This window comes from Saccostrea echinata, unplaced genomic scaffold, assembly GCF_033153115.1.
Source record: "Saccostrea echinata isolate AGI-Se365-2 ecotype Australia unplaced genomic scaffold, CSIRO_AGI_Sech_v1 ptg000016l, whole genome shotgun sequence".
Lineage (NCBI taxonomy): Eukaryota > Metazoa > Mollusca > Bivalvia > Ostreida > Ostreidae > Saccostrea > Saccostrea echinata.
Window position 1 is genome coordinate 15504456 of NW_026889765.1, and position 22744 is coordinate 15527199.

The following is a 22744-nucleotide window of genomic DNA, read 5'->3' on the forward strand; positions in this document are numbered from 1 at the left end:
AGAACACTCAAAGTCATATTCAGTATATAATATAAATTTACTGATTGATCCAGTCAAATAAATAACATAGGAATACTTATAAAGAAATGAGCATACTTGACATTTGTGTTAATCATGCACTGAAAAACAGTCATTTACAAAACATCATATTCAATACTAGAATATGTCCTACTTTTTTTTGTTATTACAATGGGAGAAGCTGAATTTCCAGTTCATAGGGGAAAAAATAAACAGTTGAAATCAGCAGACATGAAATCTTTTCATGAAGAATGATGACAGTGTATTTATTCTTGTCTAATGATCAAACGTTAATTATTATAATCAAGGCAGAGCATATGAATCAACTTTAATGTACATACATGTGTATTGTGTGAGAGAACATTTATTTCTTATGACACGGGACTAATCACAACCTAATCTTCAAAACATTCTGACCTTTACACTCAGAATTACAACTAATTCTCAAAATATAAGTATCAAAATCAAATAATGTTTGGTTAATGACCGAAATTGTTTACAAAAAATTATTTTCATAGGTGATTTATATATAACTATGCTATCAAAATCATAATCAAAAAGAATTATGCAGAATATTTCTCTATAATATTTGTATTTAAAACTATATAGAATTTAAAAATGAAAAACATTTTTATTATACATAACATACATAAATTGTTCTATTATTTATCACTAAACCAATTTATGACATTTAACATGTAAAACAGTATACAACCTTGTGATTGAGACAACCTAAAACATGACTAAAGGAGACACATAAACAGACAATCTACATGTGCCAAGAGCAACATACAGAATATCAACAAAATCTATAGTACATCTAGCTATCTTCTATCTTTTTCAGGGTAGTTTTACATTTTTTATTATAAACATGATGATTTTTTTTTAAATCATTTATAAGTTCCTACAAAAAAACCCAAACAAACCAAAAAAAAAAAACCAAACATAAAAAGATACAGGTTTTTTTGCCATGGTTTAACAACACACAATGTTACATTTGCTTTGAAACAGATGTACCTTATATAACAAAAGGAGATAACTCTTCCAATTTTCTTATGCATATCTATAATACAGATGGAAATTCAAGTACAGCTGATAAAAAAAAATTGCTCCATTTCTTTTTTGAATATTCATTCTCTATCTACTTGACAATATCCTTGTCATAGAATTATAGACTGTCCCAACATGAACACTTCCAGCTCATTTTTGAAGATAAGGGAATAAATTCTCATTTGTCTCAAAAGTAAATATTAACATACAAATTCTATCATTCAATTTTTAGACAGATTGGATACAAACAACTTGATTAAAATCATGTAAACATCTTTTTGCGATTCCTAAGTTTTTTAATCCATCTGCGACTACTAATTTACCGACTGAGGAAATATTCTAATTAACATAAATAATTGGTTTGCAGTGAGAAATATTCCCAAGTAAAAGAATATCACAAAATTTACAGATAATTCTTGCATGCAAATAAAAGTTGGTTTACAGAATGACATAATTTTTCAAAGTTTTACGGAGATTTAAAAGTTATCTTCGGCAAAATGTGTCAAGCCTACAAGGGAGTATTTGTTAATTCCATAGATCATCCAATGGTGAACCCAATATTTGGTATGTCATTAAGACACTGATGTCAATCAAAAGAAACCCACAAATAATAATAATTCCCTTGGAAAGTGGCAGCCATTTTTGTAATATAAAATCTCCACAGACTTTAAATTAACTACTCATTAACTGGGTTGTTAAACTAATTAAACAGGAGATATCACTGGTTTGAAAAAAAATTCTTCAATAATCAAACCTACTTTGAAAGCCAAGATATTCATGTATATTGAAATATAATGCAAAAACTAAATTGTTGAAATATTGTGGGACAGGCTATAACATTATTTTTTTTATGACAATCAATTAAATTGTCTAAAACAAATATGTTTTACAAAAGCTTAAAAACCACCGACCTGAAAAATATTAAAAAAGATATTTAAAAAGTCTCATTGACATATTAAAAAAAATATACTTACAGTCAAAGTTTTACAAATAAATATAAATTAAACACACACACACATACACACAAAAGTATGTTACACTAATAATGGTTTTGTTGCCATACATAATTAGCATAAATAATAAATAAAAATCTTTTATAGCATGGTTTCATTTTCTTTTCTTCATGGTGGGGGAAAATATTAATTTTCAGAGCAGTTTTTGTAAACATTTGACTATCTTAAAATTAATAAAACAAAATCACAGGGCTTTCTGGACTGGAAACAAACAACAAAACAAATTACAAACAATAAAAATAGGCCAACAATTATTAATACGTTTTACAACCTTGGAATTAATATATAACACTATAAACAAACATAATACCAGTAATTTTCTCACTAAAAAAGATAACCAGCATTTACCTACAAAATGTTTGTATATCATGGAATGTATAAACCTAAACTTTAGTAGTGATTTTTTAACAAATGGAATGTAAAGATGTTTTTGTTCAGATTTAACAGCATTTGATGTATTACACTTGTTCATTGAGAACTTGTCAATTAATATGTAAATACAAGTGACAAGTATTGAGCAGGCAAATTAAAATAACTATGGCAGTATATTTGAGCATCTCTATCAAACAAAAATTTTCAAAAGATCTGGGTTAATAAAATGTTCCTACAAATCTAAAATATTGAAGAAAAAAAAACACAATTCCAATGCCATTTAATAGCAATACTTGTTGAAGAAACATACCACTTTCAGCAAAGTCCACTCCATAGTCCCTCCTGGATCCCCCACTTAAAACTCTGAATCCCATCAATCACCTTTTTCTTTTTAATATCAAGTTTGACACAGTTGCTTAATGGCTATAGAATAAGTGCAATAATTCATATCTTCCATGAATATTAAATTTACCTAGTTGTAAATTTCAGAGCATGGAGTTGATTCTTTTTTATCTAAATTAAATGGACTTGATTTTTTTGACAAGATAACAAGAAGTCTGGAATACTCTCTCATGATATATCCACAATATCTGAAAAAATATAATTTTACTTAGAAACAAAGGACAAGAATTAAAATATTCAAACCTTTCTTTAAACCTACCAAAAACAGTCTGGGGATAATACATCAAGGAATGGACTCAGCGACAAGGAATGTACAAATGACAGTGTTTATCTGAAACTTGTAAGGTTTTCCTTTACATCAACAAAATAAGGACAACCAGTCTTCAAAGCATCACTAAATAACAACGGTAAAGTTCTATGAAACAAAACAATGGTGATTTTCATACAAGTCAAACAATGCCAAATATATATGAGCTGTTCACAACAAAAATTCAACTACAAAGTAAAAGTATGACGATGACTAGAGATGCAATCCAGTGTAGTAAAAGGCTCATTCTTGTCCATCAACTGCACAAGTGCCTTGTTTGTCAGGGGTCCAACAGAGGAGAAGGAATCTAAGCAGTAATCTACTGAAGAACAGAGAGAGGGACCTCCACCTCCTCCCTCTATGAAGATGGCTCCGGGAGTCCAGTTGTCGCCCCCTCCCGATGATACCGTATTGGATTGTGATGATACGATGGCTATAGAGCTGACTACAGGAGTCCTGTGGTCCCCCGATGATCCTGATGATACTGCGATGAAGTGTGGTTATGTCTTTCCAATGAGGATGACATCACAGAATGGTGCACTTTGACTTCCGAGCTTTTCTCCGTCGATGTTGTTTGGGGTCAAATGGCATTTGCCTAAGAAATCAGATAGATACAACACTCATATGCTTATCATATATACAACTTTATTTGATTTTTGGTAATTCAAAGCATTTAAAGTATGAAAAATTCATTATAGCTATGATATTTCTGTTCTTTTTTTAATGCTCAAGACCATATCATTGGCTTATCAAGAGTACAACTTGTTCTATATCTTTGTTGATATTTTTTTTCTGATATTTTTTTCTCATTCCAAGCATTCAGCATTTAGACCCTTTTTACAAAAGAAATTGAAAAGATATCTATGAATGAAACATCTCTTCCTACAAAACTTTTTTAAAATCAATGTTAGAAGAGTAGGAGTTGTCTATCCTGTTTACAATACTGTATAAGCAGAAATTTTAGCGAGGATTCAATTTTGGCATTTTTGGCGAGGGAGTTGAGTTTGCTAAAATTTAATATCACTAACAATTTATACCACATCAGAGTTTACTGTTATCTCTCTAGGCATCACAAAATCGCTAAAATTACTTCTCACTAAAATCAAACACCAATTATTTATGAAAAATCGCTAAATTTGTGTCTTGCTAAAAATTCCACTTATATGGTAATTGGATTACTGAACAGGTGAAATTGTACACTCCATTCAAAATTTGACACCCATGAGTTTAAAAAAAATGCTAAAAATATACTGTAGATGTATATTTTTCCATGATTGATTAACTTACACTATGTACAATGTCACAAATTTTCTGCGAAAATTTGCCATAGTGTACTTAAAATACATTTAAAGTCATACATTGGCAATCAAAAAAATCTGCATAATTTTCTACCTGCAGATTGAACAGAAATTGTCATTCCGTGGAGTTATGACTCAGTGGAAAAAAGTATGTTTACAGTATTTTCATCGAAAGAAACTTCACAACCAACCAACCTTATAACCCTGACAACTTCATGGAAGGCCAGGTCTACATTAATGGGTGGATCCTTGGCACTTGTTTCTATGTATGGTATCTACAAAATAAGAACAAACAATGAATACAGATTTTCCTTCATCTAGTGAACAAAATATCTTGTTGATCCCCTGTTACGGGTGATATATGTACATGTATAACCTTTTTCATTTTTTCTTTCAGATGAACCATATTTGAATAACAGTGTCAGAACTTTTTGAAACACAGCGGACACTGATCATATTTGAATTGATAGAATCTATTTAGACAATACAACATGCATGTAATTGCAACTATACAACATTTAGTTAGCATATACAAAGTTACAAACTGAAAGCATTAACAACTGAATCTGCCATATACAGTGTAACCTGTCTGATCCAACAGTCACTGGGACACTGTGTCAGATTAGACAGGGAGTCGGATTACACAGTGTAGAGAACATGGAAAATAGTAAAGTGGGAATGAAAACAAAGGTCGGAATTCACAGTAAAACGGATTACACAGGTGTCAGATTAGACAGTTTTTACTGTATATGTCATATACACTAACATTTAGCCTTGTAGCCAGATTCTTTCCGTCTTCCTCTGTGACCTTCCGTTGTTGTACGAGGTCCACTTTGTTGGCCACCAGAATCATGGGATAGGTGTCCCTATAAAACACAACAGTATATATACACTTATATGTATTATCTCTTTCGCTTTATTTAAGCACTGAATGATGATTTTTCCATCAGTTCTTGAATCACAATAGGTATACTTCTAAACTGGAAAACATTCATAAGCATGCATAATATACAAAAATTTTGATAATTTTTAATCCACCACATGTGATATTTCAAATGTTCAGTGCATTGCAAACAATCACTGCTTATACATATATTATTTACCATCTGTTTATACTCTCAACATGTTCAAACCTACATGTATTTCTGACACTTAGTGTTAAAAATTAAAGTAATTCTTCGTTTTCTTAGTACTCTTATTTTTTTTCAAATGATGTCAATTTAACACCGTGATCAAGTAAGTTCAATGCTGAGCTAGGTGACAATATTGTGTTGTATTAATTGACATATGAAATACAGATTTTTTTTAAATAGGGATTTATTATATCAGGAAAACAAATATGATATGGAAATTAGTATGTTTACGTAAATCATAACAAGTGTTATTGAATGTTGCATGTACACCTTGAGTTACAGTATTTCTGACATGGTGAAAAGCATAAATAAATTACCCCAAAAATTAAAGGTTTAACATCAAAACCTCTCAGAATTATAGTTCAGCTCTAGAAAGTTTCTGCATTATCAAACACAGCTGAGGATATGAGTTTTGAAATATTCCAACAGTATCTGATATAATAAATAAAAATATCCCCTGGTGATCTGATATGGGTACACATATTAAAAGTTGTTTTATTGTCAACACACGGCATGAATCCATAAAAAAAATATGTCATTATTAGATCTGAAAATATCAAAAGAGCACAATCTACATAAAATTGCAACTAGCAAAGCTGTAAATAGCAACAGAAATCAATAAAGTGAAAAATAATTTTATCATATATATAACAAATATACTGAAGCAAAATGTCATGTTTTTAAAAAAGAGCACTAAAATTATTATTGCATCTCTATTCTAGAAGAATAACTTCTCTAACATGTTTCTGAAATTCAAGACAGTATGATTGCAGAGGCTGTAAAATGTCATAATTAACCAATAATTATGCCTTTCATCACCCTTTTACCAGTTCTGACACCTACTAAGGAATCATTAAAATTTGTGGGGGCCAATTTTCATGGATTGCTTAAATTTTACAGCTGGTGGGGACGTAATTTCATGTATTCTCTTATACCTACAAAAGGAAATATGACTCTGTAACCAAAGTTCATTAATTCGTGGAGGATGTTAATTCGTGGATGAGAGGTACATGTACATGTATCCGTACATGTATTCTGTGAAAATTGAGCAATCACGAAATCTGATGATTCCAAAGTATATGTAATGCCTATATACAACAAATGTATGATAACCTCTTAAAAATAATATATCATCCAAACTGAAAATTCATTTGAATCTAGTAAACAATTTGTGTTTTGTTTTGTTTTTTTCCCGAACAGCAATGCCTTGACAAAAGCAAAAAAAAAATCGCAAGACATTATTCCTAGTAGAGACACAACTGTAACAAATCATTATTTTCTACTGTATATACTCAGTCTGGCAATCCCCCCCCCCCCCCACTTTGGTTCAATGAGCCTGGGATAACCATCAGCTAATAGTGAAACTTCATACAACAACTCTGCACTGGGTACATAAATGATATGATGAAAAATTTAAATTTCAATAGCAAGAAATTTGTTAAATCCTTTGCTACACTAGCTGTAGTAGTACATGCATCTACTAGAATGTCAATTAGAATTATTGAACAAATCTTTATAATTTATAGTCTTAAAACAAGGGAGGCAACCTCCATTATTGTCTGCTCAACAAAATTGTAAAACCTCCAAAATATTTCTCATATGGATATGAAAAAAGATTTCTGAATATAATGCACACAAGGCTGATCGAGACACAACTATATGAAGTGGCAATTTTACAAAATGTTGTAGTAGGAGAAGACTATAGTTCAAGAAAAATTGTCTAATCCTTTTGACTTTTTGTCAATAAGATATGTTCAGTTCAATTCATTGTGGTATCCTACATGTACATTGTATATACAATTTCTCAGACTACCTTCTATACAATTATTAGTTTGGCTGATATACGAAGGTGTCCTTAATTAGTAACTAAATAAATATACAAAACTTGTCCCCACAGTATTCAACTAAAATCAGAGCTGTTTTTACGTACAGTATTAAATATCATTACATTCAAGGTCTAATAAACCACCAGGATGAAATAAATCTCATTATTTCTCAATAAATCTTTAAGATGATTAAGATCCATTACACACAATTTTCTCAAGCATTGTAAACCCTCAGACATTTAAACCTCTTTTTAATTTGTCCAATGATAAATATATCCTTTAACAGAATCATTTAAATCTGACTACGAGTACGAGAGATATTTCATTAATAAAAAAGCATTGTCCACTTTATTTACTTCCCACAGAGCATTAAGATAGATTAAAATTTTCTACATACCTACAAACTTACATATATAAGGAATGCAGAATAAACAAAACAGAAATTTAAATGTAAATGTAAATTAGCAATATCAGACCCCCACCCACACATGCAATTTATGTACAGTGAAGTAATTTTCAAAAAGTCACATCTCAAGTCCTTTCTTAGTTTTCACTTTTTGTTAAATATTTACTTTTTTACATATGTATTTTTGAAATCTATGTTCATAATCATTTGTGCAATTATACTGACAAGAAAACTTTTAATTTACCACCCCCCCCCCCCCCCCTCCAAACCACTGAAACAATGAACCATAGTTTACACAAACTGAAACTTGTTACCATTTTTTTTTTCCGTATAATTCTAAAATACAAAGTTGTCCAAGATATTTAATGAAAATAAAAAGTTAACAATAATTTTGCATTGTTTATTAGTTTCTCGATCTGCATGAATTCAAATGTATTAATTAAAAATAACATTGTACTCCGTCCTAGTAAAATTCTAATTATTAGCTGGGTAAGCTTAAATATTCCATTCAACACAACTGGATGTGAATCCAACAATTCTTCCTCTTCCTTCTTCTTAGCAATATAAAAACTTATTACTAAAATGTTTAGAACAGGCAACTTCCTTTTTCAAAAGAATATTAAAGTACAGGAAGGCCTTCAGTTGATTTAAGTTTAAAAGGTTTTTTTTTGTTTCTTTGTTTTGTTTTAAATTTTACGAAGTCATTTGCTATATATAACCTGGTGGGATAACATGCCTTGGGCATATGTTATTAAAGCTAATTAAACAACAGCACTTGGCTATAAAAATCAACTTCCTATATTGTATGTGAGGTTTTTTCCTCATTACTTCTGATTATGTTTACAAAATTTTATCATATTACGGTAATTGCTTTTTGTATGTACATAAATTATGTGGCTTAATTATGTTCATACAGTGTGTTTACATGAGTTGCTTTTCTTGCACATGTTATAAACCAGTTTTACATTCACATAGTAATTACATGTACCTACATACACAAACGTTACCGTACATACCCTAATCCATAAGACCTATGTTTCTATTTGTGAAATATATACATAATTCTGTTGGCATTCTATAGCTTTGGTTATCAAAGAAAACAAATATAAGGATATAAAAGCACACAGAGAGGAAAGTATTTCATACGAGTTTTTAAATGAAATAGTTGGAATATACATGTGCCTTACCCTCAACACCAATACCAAGTGAATGATATTATAATAAAGAATTCTATCTTGTAATAAACTACCCCCCCCCCCCTTTCCCACCCACCCCCAACACCACCACCAAATGAATAATATCAATAAAGAATTCTGTCATGTAATATATACCTCCATACCCACCCCCAACACCAAGTGAATGACAATAATAAAGAATTCTGTCATGTAATGTACTACACCCCCTCCCCCATTCCCAACCACAGCCAACACCACTACCTAACAAATAATATCAATAATGAATTCTGTCATGTAATATACTAACAATATGCAACAAACTATTCCTTCCTTTTACAGCTGGTTATAGAAAAGGAAGGAGCTCATTTTCTGTAAAAATTTCTCAGTGACATTTAGTGGCAAAGTTATCTCCTCACCATCTGGGTAAAAATAAGGCTTATTAATATATCTTATGACAAGAGAGTACAAAATGACTGGCAAAAAATGCTGTAATGCATTTATTACTCCAGTACCATCAAGATAACATGGCCCTCTAGGTCAACAAGGAAAGCTGTAAAAACGTTTGTTCACTGTGACACATAGAACCAACTGCAATGAAATTCTGTAATTTTTTTTCTAATCTTTTTAACATATTTAAAATTTATGTGGTAAAAGAACATTATTAGCATAATCATGCAGGCAGAAAAATGCTGTCATAAAAACCTTTGAAAAGTTTTTCATTTATTTCTTTATTTTATTTTATTTTATTTTTTTTTTTATAAATCTTATTTAAATTGAACACAAAAAGCATTAAAAAATAAATATTCTTCTTATGAATACCAAAATCATATAGGCAGAAAACTGCTATCATTAAATGTCAAAAGGTATTTAAAAAATAATTCAATCCCACTCAATCTCCCATTACAAAACACAGGAAATACTTAAATTTGACCCTCAAACTTTGAGAAACTGGTTTCCTTTAAAACTCTTAGATTCTCTGCCACTTAATTCAGTGACAAGACTTAGAATTTCCCCCCTCTTTTTTTCCAACTTTTAATTTACGGAACAGATACAAGAGCAGGAAATGGTTTTATACAAAAGAAAAGAATTGAGAAGTGCTTCCTCCATTCTTAAGTAATGGTTTTTCTCTCAGAACAGATGATCTTGACCATAATAAATAATCTGTCACTGATAATTTCTTAACATTCAAACTGAAGGTTACCATTCCTAGACATAGGTGCTAAAACAGTTAACTTTTAACGACTCATTTTGTAACTCTAAAACAGCTGCCTATCCATGGAGGAAATATTAAAAATAAAACACGTCAGGTGATTTGGTCTTCAAAAAATGTTCACTATGGTTAAGCCACTTTTTTCTATTAGTTGTTTTTCAAGACCGATTGACCAAAATTTTTAAGATTTTGAAAAAAAACAAAAAATAAAATGTTGTTTTTTTTTTACTTATCATAAAAAAGACTTTTTATAGTATTTTTTTTTTTTAATAAACCTAATATTTCAAGGATTGTTAGCTTTTGGGATATCCTATATATATATAATTATATCAAAATAGTGTTTAAGATGTTCTAGACGTTTTTTTAATTTTGGGGGGAGAGGAGAAGATGAGATTAATTTTTTTTAAGAAATAAAAGTTTTTTGAAAAAAAAAAATCCTCCTTATCACATGTATCAAAATACTTATTCTCAACCTATTACATGTATTATCAAGACTATCAATAAAATTAGACTGACCACTCTTTTGTTAATAACTTTATTAGCCATAATCACATAAACATGTACTGTTACCATTACATGACTGTGCCTCATGATACATATAATATTTTGTGTGCTGATACCCTTTTATTGTGTCATCATCCATACTTTCTAAATATAATCAATATTAGTTATATTTCAGTAAATTCATATTCCCTAATTATACCACAAAATGGGATTGGACAGCAAGCCAGGCCATTGTGCTTCTTGTGTAAATGAATTGAATTTTTCAGTTATCGTCTGTACATTCACTAATGCATATTACTTCAAACTATAGAATGTTTAGTTTTTTCCTATAAAAAAAACCTTGTCTAAGCTACAGCAATATATCTTTGTGAGTTTCATATGACCTTGAACTTTGGCATTACCTGTCCTTGACGCGGAGGATCTGTGTGTGGAAATTTTGGATGTTATGAAAGCTGTGAGCATCCGTAACAGAGTACACCAGCAAGAATCCGTCCCCCTTTCTCATATACTGCTCCCTCATCGCACTGAATTCCTCCTGACCCGCAGTGTCCAACACTGAAAAAGTTATAAAAAAGTCTAGCACTCAAATACAAGTATACGTCAATAAGGGTAATACTACAAGTATGTCAAGCATTGAAAAACGTGTCAAGAAAAAGTCTAGAACTTGAATATAGATTAATAATTAATAATAAGATTATAGATAATATATTATATAAAGGAATTATTCAACATGTCCAAAAATGACACATGTAACAAACTCATGTTGAGCCATAAAAAAAACTGTAGGACATGTAGGAAAGGGATATCAAACTCATGTTGGGTAGCAAAATACATATGAGAAAAAAAAATAAAATAAACTAAACTTGCTAACTGCATGAAAAATATTACCAGAAATTGTAAATTTTAATATTATTATGTTGAATTAAAGTCTCATGTTTTGGAATTTATTAATACATGTATATATTTTTAAATGAATACGGGTGGAAGAAATGAAGTTTTATATATATGATTGATACACCTGCGGGGCTGTTCCAGGTATTATATGCACTGTATATGTTCAATTTATTTATCAGTTTGTCATGTTTTTTAGCCATGCATGATGGCGATATTGAAATGTGTGCCGTGCAGTCTGGTGCAGTACTGTGTCAAGAGAGAATAAGACTGCGTCATGGCTCACAAACTTAAATACTATGGAATTATAACATTTCTGGACTCACATTTATGACTTATGTATGTTTATATATCATATACAAAATAAGCCAAGCAGTTTTTCAATCCACAAATTATTACAAGGAAAAACAGGATAAGAGTTCTGAAAATAACCACACACTCCTGTGTCATTTAACCAGGATTTTACCGTACATAAAATAGTGCCATCAGGCATAAGGTTTAAATTGATTTACAGGATCTAAAGGTAAATAGATAAAGTCAACAACATTTAAACCACATAAAATGGCCTGCATAGCAAGTACCTGACAATCATACTCTGTCATCTGGGGATATGTGGGTATTTATTATTGTGAAGATACTAAGCTGCCAAACAAGATTTACTTTGTATTGTTCAGAATCTAGTTATGGAAATTGAATTATTTAAGTGTTCCTTTGTTTCCACATCTTCATGATGATTTGACTTTTTTTCTTCTTTTTTTTTTTTAATTTTGAACAGAAACACACAAGCCATTAATTAAACCAGATAAGTTTAACAGAAGAAAAAAAATGAAACCCCTTCCTTATTCATGGAACACATCAATTTTTTTCAAAAGAAACCTATTTGAAAATTACTATCTACAATATCAACAGGAATTATTTGCATAAAATGTCTATACATGTACAATCATGCATGTGTCTGTGGAAATAAATCATGATTACCGTTGTGTCATATTGACATTTTACATTTAAACTGAGATGAATTTCACCACATTCAAATCACATATATGTATCATTAAAAGTAGGAATAAAAAATAAATTTCTACCATCAAGTACACAGGGTTTGCCATCAATGTTTGTGTGCTGAATATAGGAGTCTTCAATTGTTGGATCGTAATCTTCCACGAAAAGTTTCTGGAAAAACTGGATTGTCAGGGCTGACTTCCCAACACCTCCATCTCCCACCACCACAAGTTTGTATGTTATTTCATTGTGGGACTTAGACATCCTTCTAGTTATTCCTCAAGATGTCCTTGATTATGTTTTACAATTCTATCTTTAAGATATCACTCAACAAAATTAAATAGAAACAGATAAAACATCAAAAATCCACAGTGGCATCAGATCGAAATAATTGACAATCCTTCTTAATCAGTTAATATTGAAATGTGTCTGATGTTTGGAGGAAATTCGAATTACCACACTGTAATGCCAACATCCATGAACGATGAAAGTAGGGATCTAAGAAGATTGAATTCAGAATTTCACATAGTCATTTTCACATATTAGTTATGCTTTTTAAAATATACACGAGTCATAAAATATCAAAATTATCTTCATGCGATTTCACAACCCGACCAATGAATCCAACAGCATTTCACAACACGTGTAAAAGAAGTCAGCAAATAAACTCTGGTATCTGTTTTTCGCGTCCCGAAAATCTTATCTTCTGTAGACAGTGTAGCCCGTAGGCCCTACAATAAGTTACGTCCGATTCCTCGAGAACTTTGATCCTCAAAATTCACTGCCATGACGTTCTTTAAACGCTAAAGTCGGTTGTGAAACGACAGTTTATTGGTTTATAAAGGAAGCCTTGTAAAACACGGAATGTGATTGGCTTTTATTTTAAGTTGTCTAATTTTAGAACCATGCAGTGTAAACAAACTTAAAATATGCAGGGTGGATCCAGGATATTTGACAGAAAGGATGTAGAGTTCGGTCGATCAGGATGAATCGATAAAAAATAACTCATCATCACACGAGAGTGAATATTTTGTGCTTTAAATAATTTCAGAACTGAGAGTAAATTAATACACTCAGGATAAAACACACATTTAGCCTTTTAGGCGTGGGTCAAGAAGTATTTAAAAGCGGACGGTTGAGGATTTTTGTTTGTTTGGCATAACAAATAGACCAGGCTTTGTTAGAAACATAAAAATAAATATTTCAAAAAACACTGGTTGTGTTAAGGAAATGACATTTAAGTCGTTCAAAATTCCGATTTACCCCAGGAGAATTAATGCATAATTTTTTTCAACACTTTCTTCAATATACTGGATAAATATTACATGTAGTTCTGTTTATCTCTTAATCATCCCTTCTAACTCTTTTTTTTTCTTTCTTCTATTTTTTGTCTTCTTTTACCTTCTTTTTTAAATTGCCAAAATCAAAAGGGGTGGGGGTTGCGACCCCCGTAAAACCCTCTCTAGATCTATATCCATCACTGTACACGTGTTACATTAAAAAAATTGAGTTGAATAAACGAATAGAGTAAAGAATTGAGTTGAATAAACGAATAGAGTACTTCAGCATTTGATTCCTCTCAAAAATAAATTACACGTATAAACATATAATTTTATTTTGAAAGTATGTACATATAGAAATATTTTCTTATCATATATATTTTCAAAGGCAGGTGCTCCTCCCTCCTCCCATCCCCACATCGATCCTCTTAATTTTATGGCTGCAATAGAATTTTGTATAAAATGAAGCATTTTCATGGAATTCAATTTGAAATCATGTCACAAGTAACCCCGATACCTATATTCAATTTGATATCATTTCAAAGTAGAGGCCAGGAAGATACTGAAAACCGTTTTCTGAGAGACTGTGGGCAATATTGATACGTTTCTTTTTTTTCAAATGGAAAAAACTCCAAAATCTATACATGCATGACTTTCTTCATTTTTCTTTGAAAATGATAGTTTAAAACATGTTTTTCGTTGAGTTTACCTAAAAATTATGTCCCGATACACCTTATTTTACCAAGCTATATTTGTAAAGGATCATTAAAAAAAACTCGCTTCTCAAATTTGAAAAATCTGTAGGCACCTTTCATTTACTAGATCTTGACCTTAAGCCATGGTCCGGAGTCCGTATATAGCTCTCTCTCCTGGAAGAGGATAGTACATTTTGGCCGTGGTTTGGGACGCCCCCTCCCCGGCCACTTTTTATTGCAGTATGATTGAGACCTTCCCGTTACTGTACGAATACAGGAGTGAGATTTGGGCTTCCCTTTCCCCGATTTCAGAATTTTGAGTAATTGCAAAACTCAGTTCCCGCTAACATTTGTTTGGCGGCGGTGGGGTGGGGCAAAGTTTCTTCAGGCTTTTTTTTGTTTGTTTGTTTGTTTGTCAATCATTTCGGTTGCTCAGTGTCTTTCTTTTAAAATAAAACGATACTTTACTCTTATACCCTAACTAATCTAGAGATCCATTTTAAAATCCAGACGCTACATGTAGATCTTTATATGTACATCTTCTTTTTTCAAAAGTTATGGTTAATTAAAATTAAAGCACAGACTCAAGACAACTCCATATTAAACCATTCTAGGGAATATTTCTTGGAAAAAAATTAAATTATATTTAAATAAAACATGTATCTGTTTAAAATAGACAAAATAAATCAATTAATACATCGCAACAGAAGGGAAATATTTACAGAAAGTGATTTTTTTCTCTTAAGGTCTGACGACACGTTCACTGTAGGAAAGCCGATGACCGTAATATAGTTTACGGTCATCAAAACATGTCGGCTGAGATGATCGGTTGAAAATTTTCGACGGCGATTATAAACATTATTCAATAAAACTGAATAATTTAAGGTAATGGTTAAACGAACATCGATGTTATCTCCACACCAGTAGTTGTTGTTTACCCAAACAAAAGAAAATGAAATGATAAAAGGCATTCGAAATTTTGCAGTATGATGACCGTAACAAACACATTCCAGCGAGAAGATGATGACCGTAAAACAATTATATAGATGACCGTAATCTTTGTACAAAATCATGTTACATGTTTTATTTCTTATTTAACATCAATTCTACATGTTCTATAACACCCCTGTAAACAACTCTGATGCGATCGGCAACACTGATAAAATCATTGAAGAAGAAAGTATCGTAGGGAGTATGTTAAAGCAGTTTTGTATGTGCTGGAGTATAACCAGCTGTAAATAATGCTAGTAAATTTGTAAAATAATTTCTGTGCAAATGTTACGGATCAAATCGACAATGGTCCCAACATCGAATTTCCATGGTTTGAGATAGTTTAGATTATTATCATCTATCGACATTGAAGGTCATTCTTAGAGGTATGAACAAAACATTTTAAAATTAAAACTGTATACATTATCATCAAAACAACTTTTAATTGGAAATTTTGAAAACTGCGAGGCGGTCGTCAACGACATGTATCGTTTATTAAGCGATCGTATAACTGGGAAATAGCGATCGTAAATTAAACGCATGAAAAAAAAAATAGCACAAATCAGAGTAAATTCTGTTTAGGAAGTGTTATTTCGATGTATAATATATAGCTAAATTCAAATAAGGCAATCGGTCATTGTGATATATCGTTTTTAACCATTAAAATTGACCTACATAAATATCAGAAATTAAACTTAACTATGTTAATCAAGGAGATACTACGGAAAACGAACTGGAGGGCTCGCAAAATTTTACCTAAAATTATTGCAGTTATAATATCTCATATAATATATTTCAACAGAATAGAATTTATTTGCAGGCACGTAGTATCGTTTTTTTTTTAAAAAAAAAAAAAAAGGGGGGGGGATAAAAATGTAAAATTACCTTAGAAAGTTTGACAAGCAAAATAAAAAAGGAAAATTGTCCAAATTCGAAAAATCCTATATTGAATGTGTGTGTTGGGGGGGGGGGGATTGTTTCAACTTCTTTCACAATCAAATTTTATTCACAAAGTACCGAAGTATCATTATACGCCTGTCTTTAGACGGGACGTATTATGTTATGGCGTTCATGTCCGTCTGTCTGTCCGTCTGTCTGTCTGTTAGCTTTTCTCGTGTCCGGCTCATAACTTTAATACTATTAGGCCTAGGATTATCAAACTATGTTAGCTGATACTTCTTGGGTAGACGGTGTGTCGCGCACAAAAAGTAGGTCGTTCTGACCTTTAATTAAGATGCTATGGCCAAATATGGAAAAATCCTGTCCGGCTCATAACTAGAAAACTATAAGACTTAGAATCATCAAACTTGGCCAGTTTATGCATCTTAGGTAGAAGGTGTGTCGCGACCTATTTCAAGGTCACTGTGACCTTTAATTTAAGTGAAATTTAAAAAAAAAACTCTCTTTTTACTATTATATCACACAATCCCAAAAAATGTAAATTGTTGCAGTATCCTTATTAAAAAATGTTAAAATCAAGAAAATACTTATTTTTTTCATTATATACTTTACAGCAATCTATAACAAATATAATGTTACAAGAGAAATTCCACCTCTCCCATGGGTGTAATTATCAAGCACTGGTCAAGGAGAATTTTGATAACAGAAAATTGCATGTCAAATTAGAGAGAAATTAATGAGTTTAGTGTGAGGAGCTAACTGGTAGAGCATCTCTGATCAAGCAGGTGTTATCTATATCTCTTGGGAATTGGGCAGAGGAATCAGCCATGTTGGATTACATAGTTTTTGTCGGCTAGCCTAACTTTTAAAATGAATTTGGTGAAAAGTAATTAAAACTAATTTGTTATCGTATTTTATGTATTATAAACTAATTTGATCTCTTATATTAAACTAATTAATTAAAACTAATTATACTCGGAAGGGGGGTGATATTGGAATTAGCATGCCGGTTCTCCATATGAATTGCAGCTTAAAACCAGTCTGACATTGAGTCTAAAAAAAAAAAATCAAGTATTTCAAAAAAAAAGTTTTAATTATGGTAGATCGTCCCTACAAATCTAAGAGTCAAGCAGAAACCTTATTAAAAATGTTGCATCAAGATTACATTTTTTTTCTTTTTATAAATCTTTGTAACAAATTGAAAAAAAAAATCTTTGTTTTCAAATTTAATTTCAGTATGACATAAATATGCATTTTAATTGCACTACAAAGCAGATAGCGCAGATCCATTCATCCTTTGGGAGTAATGAGTGGACATGCATCCAGTTAAAGATTAATTAATGAGTTCAGTGTAGGAAGGCTAGCTGTCTCAATCATTTCTGTTAGAGCATATCTGATCAAGCAGTTCTTATCTGTATTCTTTGGGAATTAAACAGAAGAACTGCTGGTCAGTTTATAGCATATTTCATTTGATGGCCAGTCTTTTATTTTAAAATTAATTTGGTATAGATTAAGTTGTTAAGACTAAATTCATATTGAATAATATGATATTTTTATTTAATTTTTTGAAAATATCAACTAACAAATTTCAGAGCATCATGTCTCACAAATATGAAAGGGGGGGGGGGCTGCAGATGGGCATTTGTCAAGCTCTAACACAACCAGTTGAGGATCTATAATGTAATATTTGTTATAATTCATGCCTACACCACAGGAAATGTATAAACAAATATTATAAGGAATGGAAAAATCATGGAAATCCGTGTATCAAGGTTGACTTGATTTTCTTGCACTCTAAAATGTTTGTGATAATTGAACAATATTTGACGGGCGTATCATGCTGTGGCGGGGCACTTTATTTTTTAACTATACTGCAAAAAAAAAGGGGGGGGGGTACCAACCTTTCAATGGACAATTCAACTGTTACAGTAAAAAGTTTGTTTAAAAAAAGTGGAAGGAAGCAGCCTCACTACCCCCCCCCCCGTCACATTTTGTGATATCCCGATGAGTTGTACAACTTAGAGGCAATAAAGATTTGAATTGAGTTTTATAGAGTAAGCTATCATTAATTGAACCATAGGAGTTGGAATATGGCCTTTCTGACATATTTTATTTCTTAAATAAAATTTGTAACATGACGACTTTTGTAAGAAAGCAATAAAATATGTCAAAATGGATACATACCTATCATTTCCCCGAAATTTTCCGTATCCCGTAAATAAAAAATATAAATACTATAATAATAAAACTTTTCAGTAAAATGATAACACTTGTAATTTTAGTTTTATTGATAGGTATCCCAACTCCTGTAATTGTTATTTTTATAGTATAGTGTTTTTTTTTTATTTATTTACTGAAAATCTCGGTAAAAATTTATAGGTATGCTGACTCCTGTGATTGAACAGCCATTCCATAGACAATAAAACCTGTTTTTCTATATTCCTAAAATTCGGTCCTTCCAATACTTTTTGTTAGTATCGGATTTATTTTAATCGAGTGCCAATAGACAATTAAGTTCTGGATTTTTGATTTTGCTGTCTTAAAATGTGGACATTATCCAAGCAGAAGATTAGAAAATCTGTCACCCCCCCCCCTTCTTAAAAATCAAATGCTCGGTGTCCTGTTCTGTTTCAGTCCATGTAAATCGGTAATCTCTTATTATATTTCATTAAACTGTTAAGGGTATTTAGTGAATTTCAAATTGCACAATCGCATGTTTATTATATTTTCTTACATGTAGTTGTATGATCGCACACAGAATCGTTGCCGATCGTAAAAACGTTTGGCACGTGTACACTTCAAATCTTTATTTTGACGCTTTCTGTTTGATATTACGGTCATCATAAATTTACGGTCATCCCACTTCACTGAATAAACCTCGATTACGGTCATCTTAATATTTTGTTACGGTCATCATTCTCAGAAACTTTGAGGTCGTGCTACAGCTTTATTTTCTTAAGTTCAAGTAAGCTATAATAACCAATAGCAAGTTTTCATTAGCGTACATTCAATTTTCAGCGGAATTTACACAGATATGCTAACAAATGTTTGATATCTTGAATGAAAAATTCTTACCGATCAGCTCGGCCGACATGTTTTGATGACCGTAAACTATATTACGGTCATCGGCTTTCCTACAGTGACGTTGCTTGAATATCTGTTTTGTATCTCTCCGTAATATACAACATAATCATCATCAACTTGTGGTTTTTAAAACTGTTTTCAAAATGTTTAAGTAGATAAAGACAAACACACACACACACACACACACCCTCACACGTGATATTGGCAGTGGTAGTGATTTCCAATAGGGTAATATAGTATAAATAGCATCCTCTGATATCTTGCATAAATGCCTGGTAAGGTACCATTACTTTTTTTACGAGGAAACCTGTTAAAATAGCAATACTTCAATGACAAATTCTCAGAAAAAATCATATATCATTGAGCAACGTGTCGTCTGACCTTAACTTACACACGTATTATCAAAAAGGAACTATTCCCTCTAAACTAAATAAATCCCTTTACAAGTCAACTTTATATCACAACCACAAATCATGATGTAATTAAACGTACATAGTAGTCTAAATCTTACTAAATAACCAAAATTTCTCAGGCAGGTAGCATAAATTTTGGAAGTGGAAACAAGTCGGAAATATGATTGACAAATGACCTGAAAACTTTGACAAGCTTTGATTGTGTGTTTTAATTGTGTCATGAAAGGGTCTGACATATTTAGTATTAATAGGATCAGGGATCAACTATAGGGACGGATCCAGGTTTTCCAGTGTTTTTGAAGGGGGTACAGGATAGTAATCCCCCCAAAGGGGTTTCATATTAGTGGAGGATATTTTGAGCCAGAGATAATCTTTTTACCTCTATTTTTTTTAAAAGGATGTCCGCTCCTCAGCCAGGAAGGATGACTCTTAAATTTATTTTTAAAAGCCTCAAAATGAAGCCTGAAATTGAAATCTTTTCGTGCAACGTACAATTTTCATTTGATGCATCTCAGTATGATTCAAGGTTCTTTGACGTCTTAGAAATGGACTTGTAAAAAGTTTTCATTTGTACCCCGTAAAAGAAATAAATGAATTCAATTCTAGAGAAATTGAATTTCCTTTAATCTTGCATTAGACACCAATGCTTATTAGCATGATATGAAATTAGATGTGATATGTGATGTCTATAGCAATGATAACGCATCATTTTTTAACACAATGTAATATATAATGTAACAGGGGTTTGTGTAAATAAACAAGCACGCCTCTGTCAGGTTCAGGTCTATTTTATTGACACAGTGAGCAGTATATATTAACATAGCCCTGAAATATAATAAAACAACAATATTATATCACATCAAATCAATCCTATTAATGCATCATTTATACATACATCTAGCTCTCATAGATAACATATTGATAATGATATATTATAGACAAGATGTATCTTTATATGTACATTGACTCTCAATTAAGGGAGATAACTCTTACAACTGATACATAGACTTTACATATTTTCTCCCATATAAAGGCATAAAAAATATTACTAATTAAAACAAATAGTTCCTCACCATTCTGTGGGAAAAGGCTTTAATTACCACATGTATGTATGATGTCATAAACATGTATATGGATTCTGTAATTTAATACAGTATACATTAAAATATATATATTCCATTAAAATAAAAAAAATCATCTGTTCACTTTGAACAAAGTAACCAAATATCTTGGTCATAAAATATATAGTGTAATTTGAACATAACAATTTACACTTTCAATATATAACATTACTGATCTTCAAAATCAATAATTCCAATCATAAAAATAAATATCTTTCTCTCATGGTCATTCATTCTATTAATATAAAGTGTAGAAGGGATTTATTATAATTGCATATTTACAGACTGCACAAGTTAATTTAGATAGAACGTTCTATCGTTAAAATGATATTGTCCTACGGACCCGGTTTAACGATAGAATTCGTTCCGTGTATTGGCAATGTAGCAAAATAAACACGGGCGATAACTCGTACTCTGTGCATCTTCTATAAACAATCTAGAGAGTTCCGAATGTCAATATGGCGTTAAATTTGAAGTGAGGAAAAAACGTTGAGAAAATGAGTTGATTTTTCGTATTTATATGGATTATTTTTTAGGTTAAAAGACATATACCATCTCAAAAAGGTTTGTTATGATTAATTTGGTAGTTATTTTCAGTGCAACTCCTTTTGAATTCTTCAAAATCATTTCGGAGTGGATCCACTCCGATTTGCTACATTGCAAGTATATGGGACGTATTCTAACTGGTGAGGGCTTGTCCCGAGACACAGTTAGATTATTCTAACTAGTACTACCTTAACTGCATTGATACCCTGTACATGGATTACAAATATTTTGAGGCACATAGACGAAGCTTGACATATTTTGAGAGAGTACCATTGGCACTCGCCCTCCCCAAAATACACTACATGTAGAAAATTGAGGTGCAGTGTATTTTTTTTCTTACCATTTTTCCGGATTCGAGGGCCGTTTTTAGTCAAATTCTATGAAGTCCATTACCGGAAGTTATGAAACTCATGCAGGTTTGTTTCCTTTCCTCACAAATCTTCAACTAGCTCAATTTGCATTTGCGTTAGGACTGTGAAGCTCAAACTGATGCCATCAGTTGTGAAAGGTAAAACAGAGAGAGAATATGCTGGGACTTGAAGGTCTCTTCGCAGAAGATGGAGAGCAGTTCGAGTCGGCTCTTCATCAGTCCAAGCCCGGATTGCCTCAGCCACCATCAAAACGAGCGAAATGTGGATTGTGTGGCATCAGCAATCAAGGCGCCACGTGCTACCTGAATTCTCTGCTACAGACACTATTTTTTACAACCGAGTTCAGAGGTACTTGTCTCGGAAATGTTCATACACCATCTAAATATTTAGTAATACCGGTACTGGTTTCAATATTTCATGGAGAGAAATAAGTATTTTCAACCTGAGCAAAAATATTTAAAAACAATATATTAATGGGTAGAAATTACTTTACCGGTCCCCATATCTGCAAGATCCGCACGCTCATTGCATTATGATGTATGATTTTTGTCACTCAACTGATAGGGTTAGTCTTGCATATTTTCGACTGGTTAGGGTTAGATTTGCACCCACCTGAGAGATTAGGGTTAGTCCTTGCACAAGTATTAGACTGATTAGGGTTAGTATCGCATCCATCTGAGAGATTAGGGTTAGTCCTCGCACATTATTTAACTGATTAGGGTTAGTCTTAGCATCTACCC

The 22744-nt window shown here is 31.7% G+C and overlaps 2 protein-coding genes across 3 annotated transcripts in view; one reads left to right on the plus strand and one right to left on the minus strand.

The window, feature by feature from the left end:
• Positions 1-1977: 1977 nt before the first annotated feature.
• Positions 1978-13379, minus strand: LOC133188502 (ras-related protein M-Ras-like). The gene is made up of 5 exons (XM_061323958.1): positions 12688-13379; positions 11116-11269; positions 5227-5326; positions 4656-4735; positions 1978-3757 (listed from the first exon to the last, which is right to left on the minus strand). Exons 1-5 carry the CDS (start codon positions 12866-12868, stop codon positions 3688-3690), a joined length of 585 nt encoding a protein of 194 aa, XP_061179942.1. The 5' UTR covers positions 12869-13379; the 3' UTR covers positions 1978-3687.
• Positions 13380-22060: 8681 nt separating this feature from the next.
• Positions 22061-22744, plus strand: part of LOC133188506 (ubiquitin carboxyl-terminal hydrolase 40-like) — a 41959-nt gene continuing 41275 nt past the window's right edge. For both annotated transcript variants that reach the window (XM_061323965.1, XM_061323964.1), the window contains exon 1: positions 22061-22352. In XM_061323965.1, coding sequence (XP_061179949.1) covers positions 22160-22352 — 193 coding nt within the window. In that variant the 5' untranslated portion in view covers positions 22061-22159. The remainder of the gene's footprint in view (positions 22353-22744) is intronic.

Bases quoted from the DNA above. Each gene is read 5' to 3' on its own strand.
- LOC133188502 (XM_061323958.1), bottom strand. From the start codon at position 12,868: ATGTCTAAGTCCCACAATGAAATAACATACAAACTTGTGGTGGTGGGA. The intron at 11,270-12,687 runs GTAGAAATTTAT...TAACTTTTTCAG, and splicing joins CAAACCCTGTGTACTTGATG to TGTTGGACACTGCGGGTCAG. The intron at 5,327-11,115 runs GTAATGCCAAAG...TGTGTTTTATAG, and splicing joins ATCCTCCGCGTCAAGGACAG to GGACACCTATCCCATGATTC.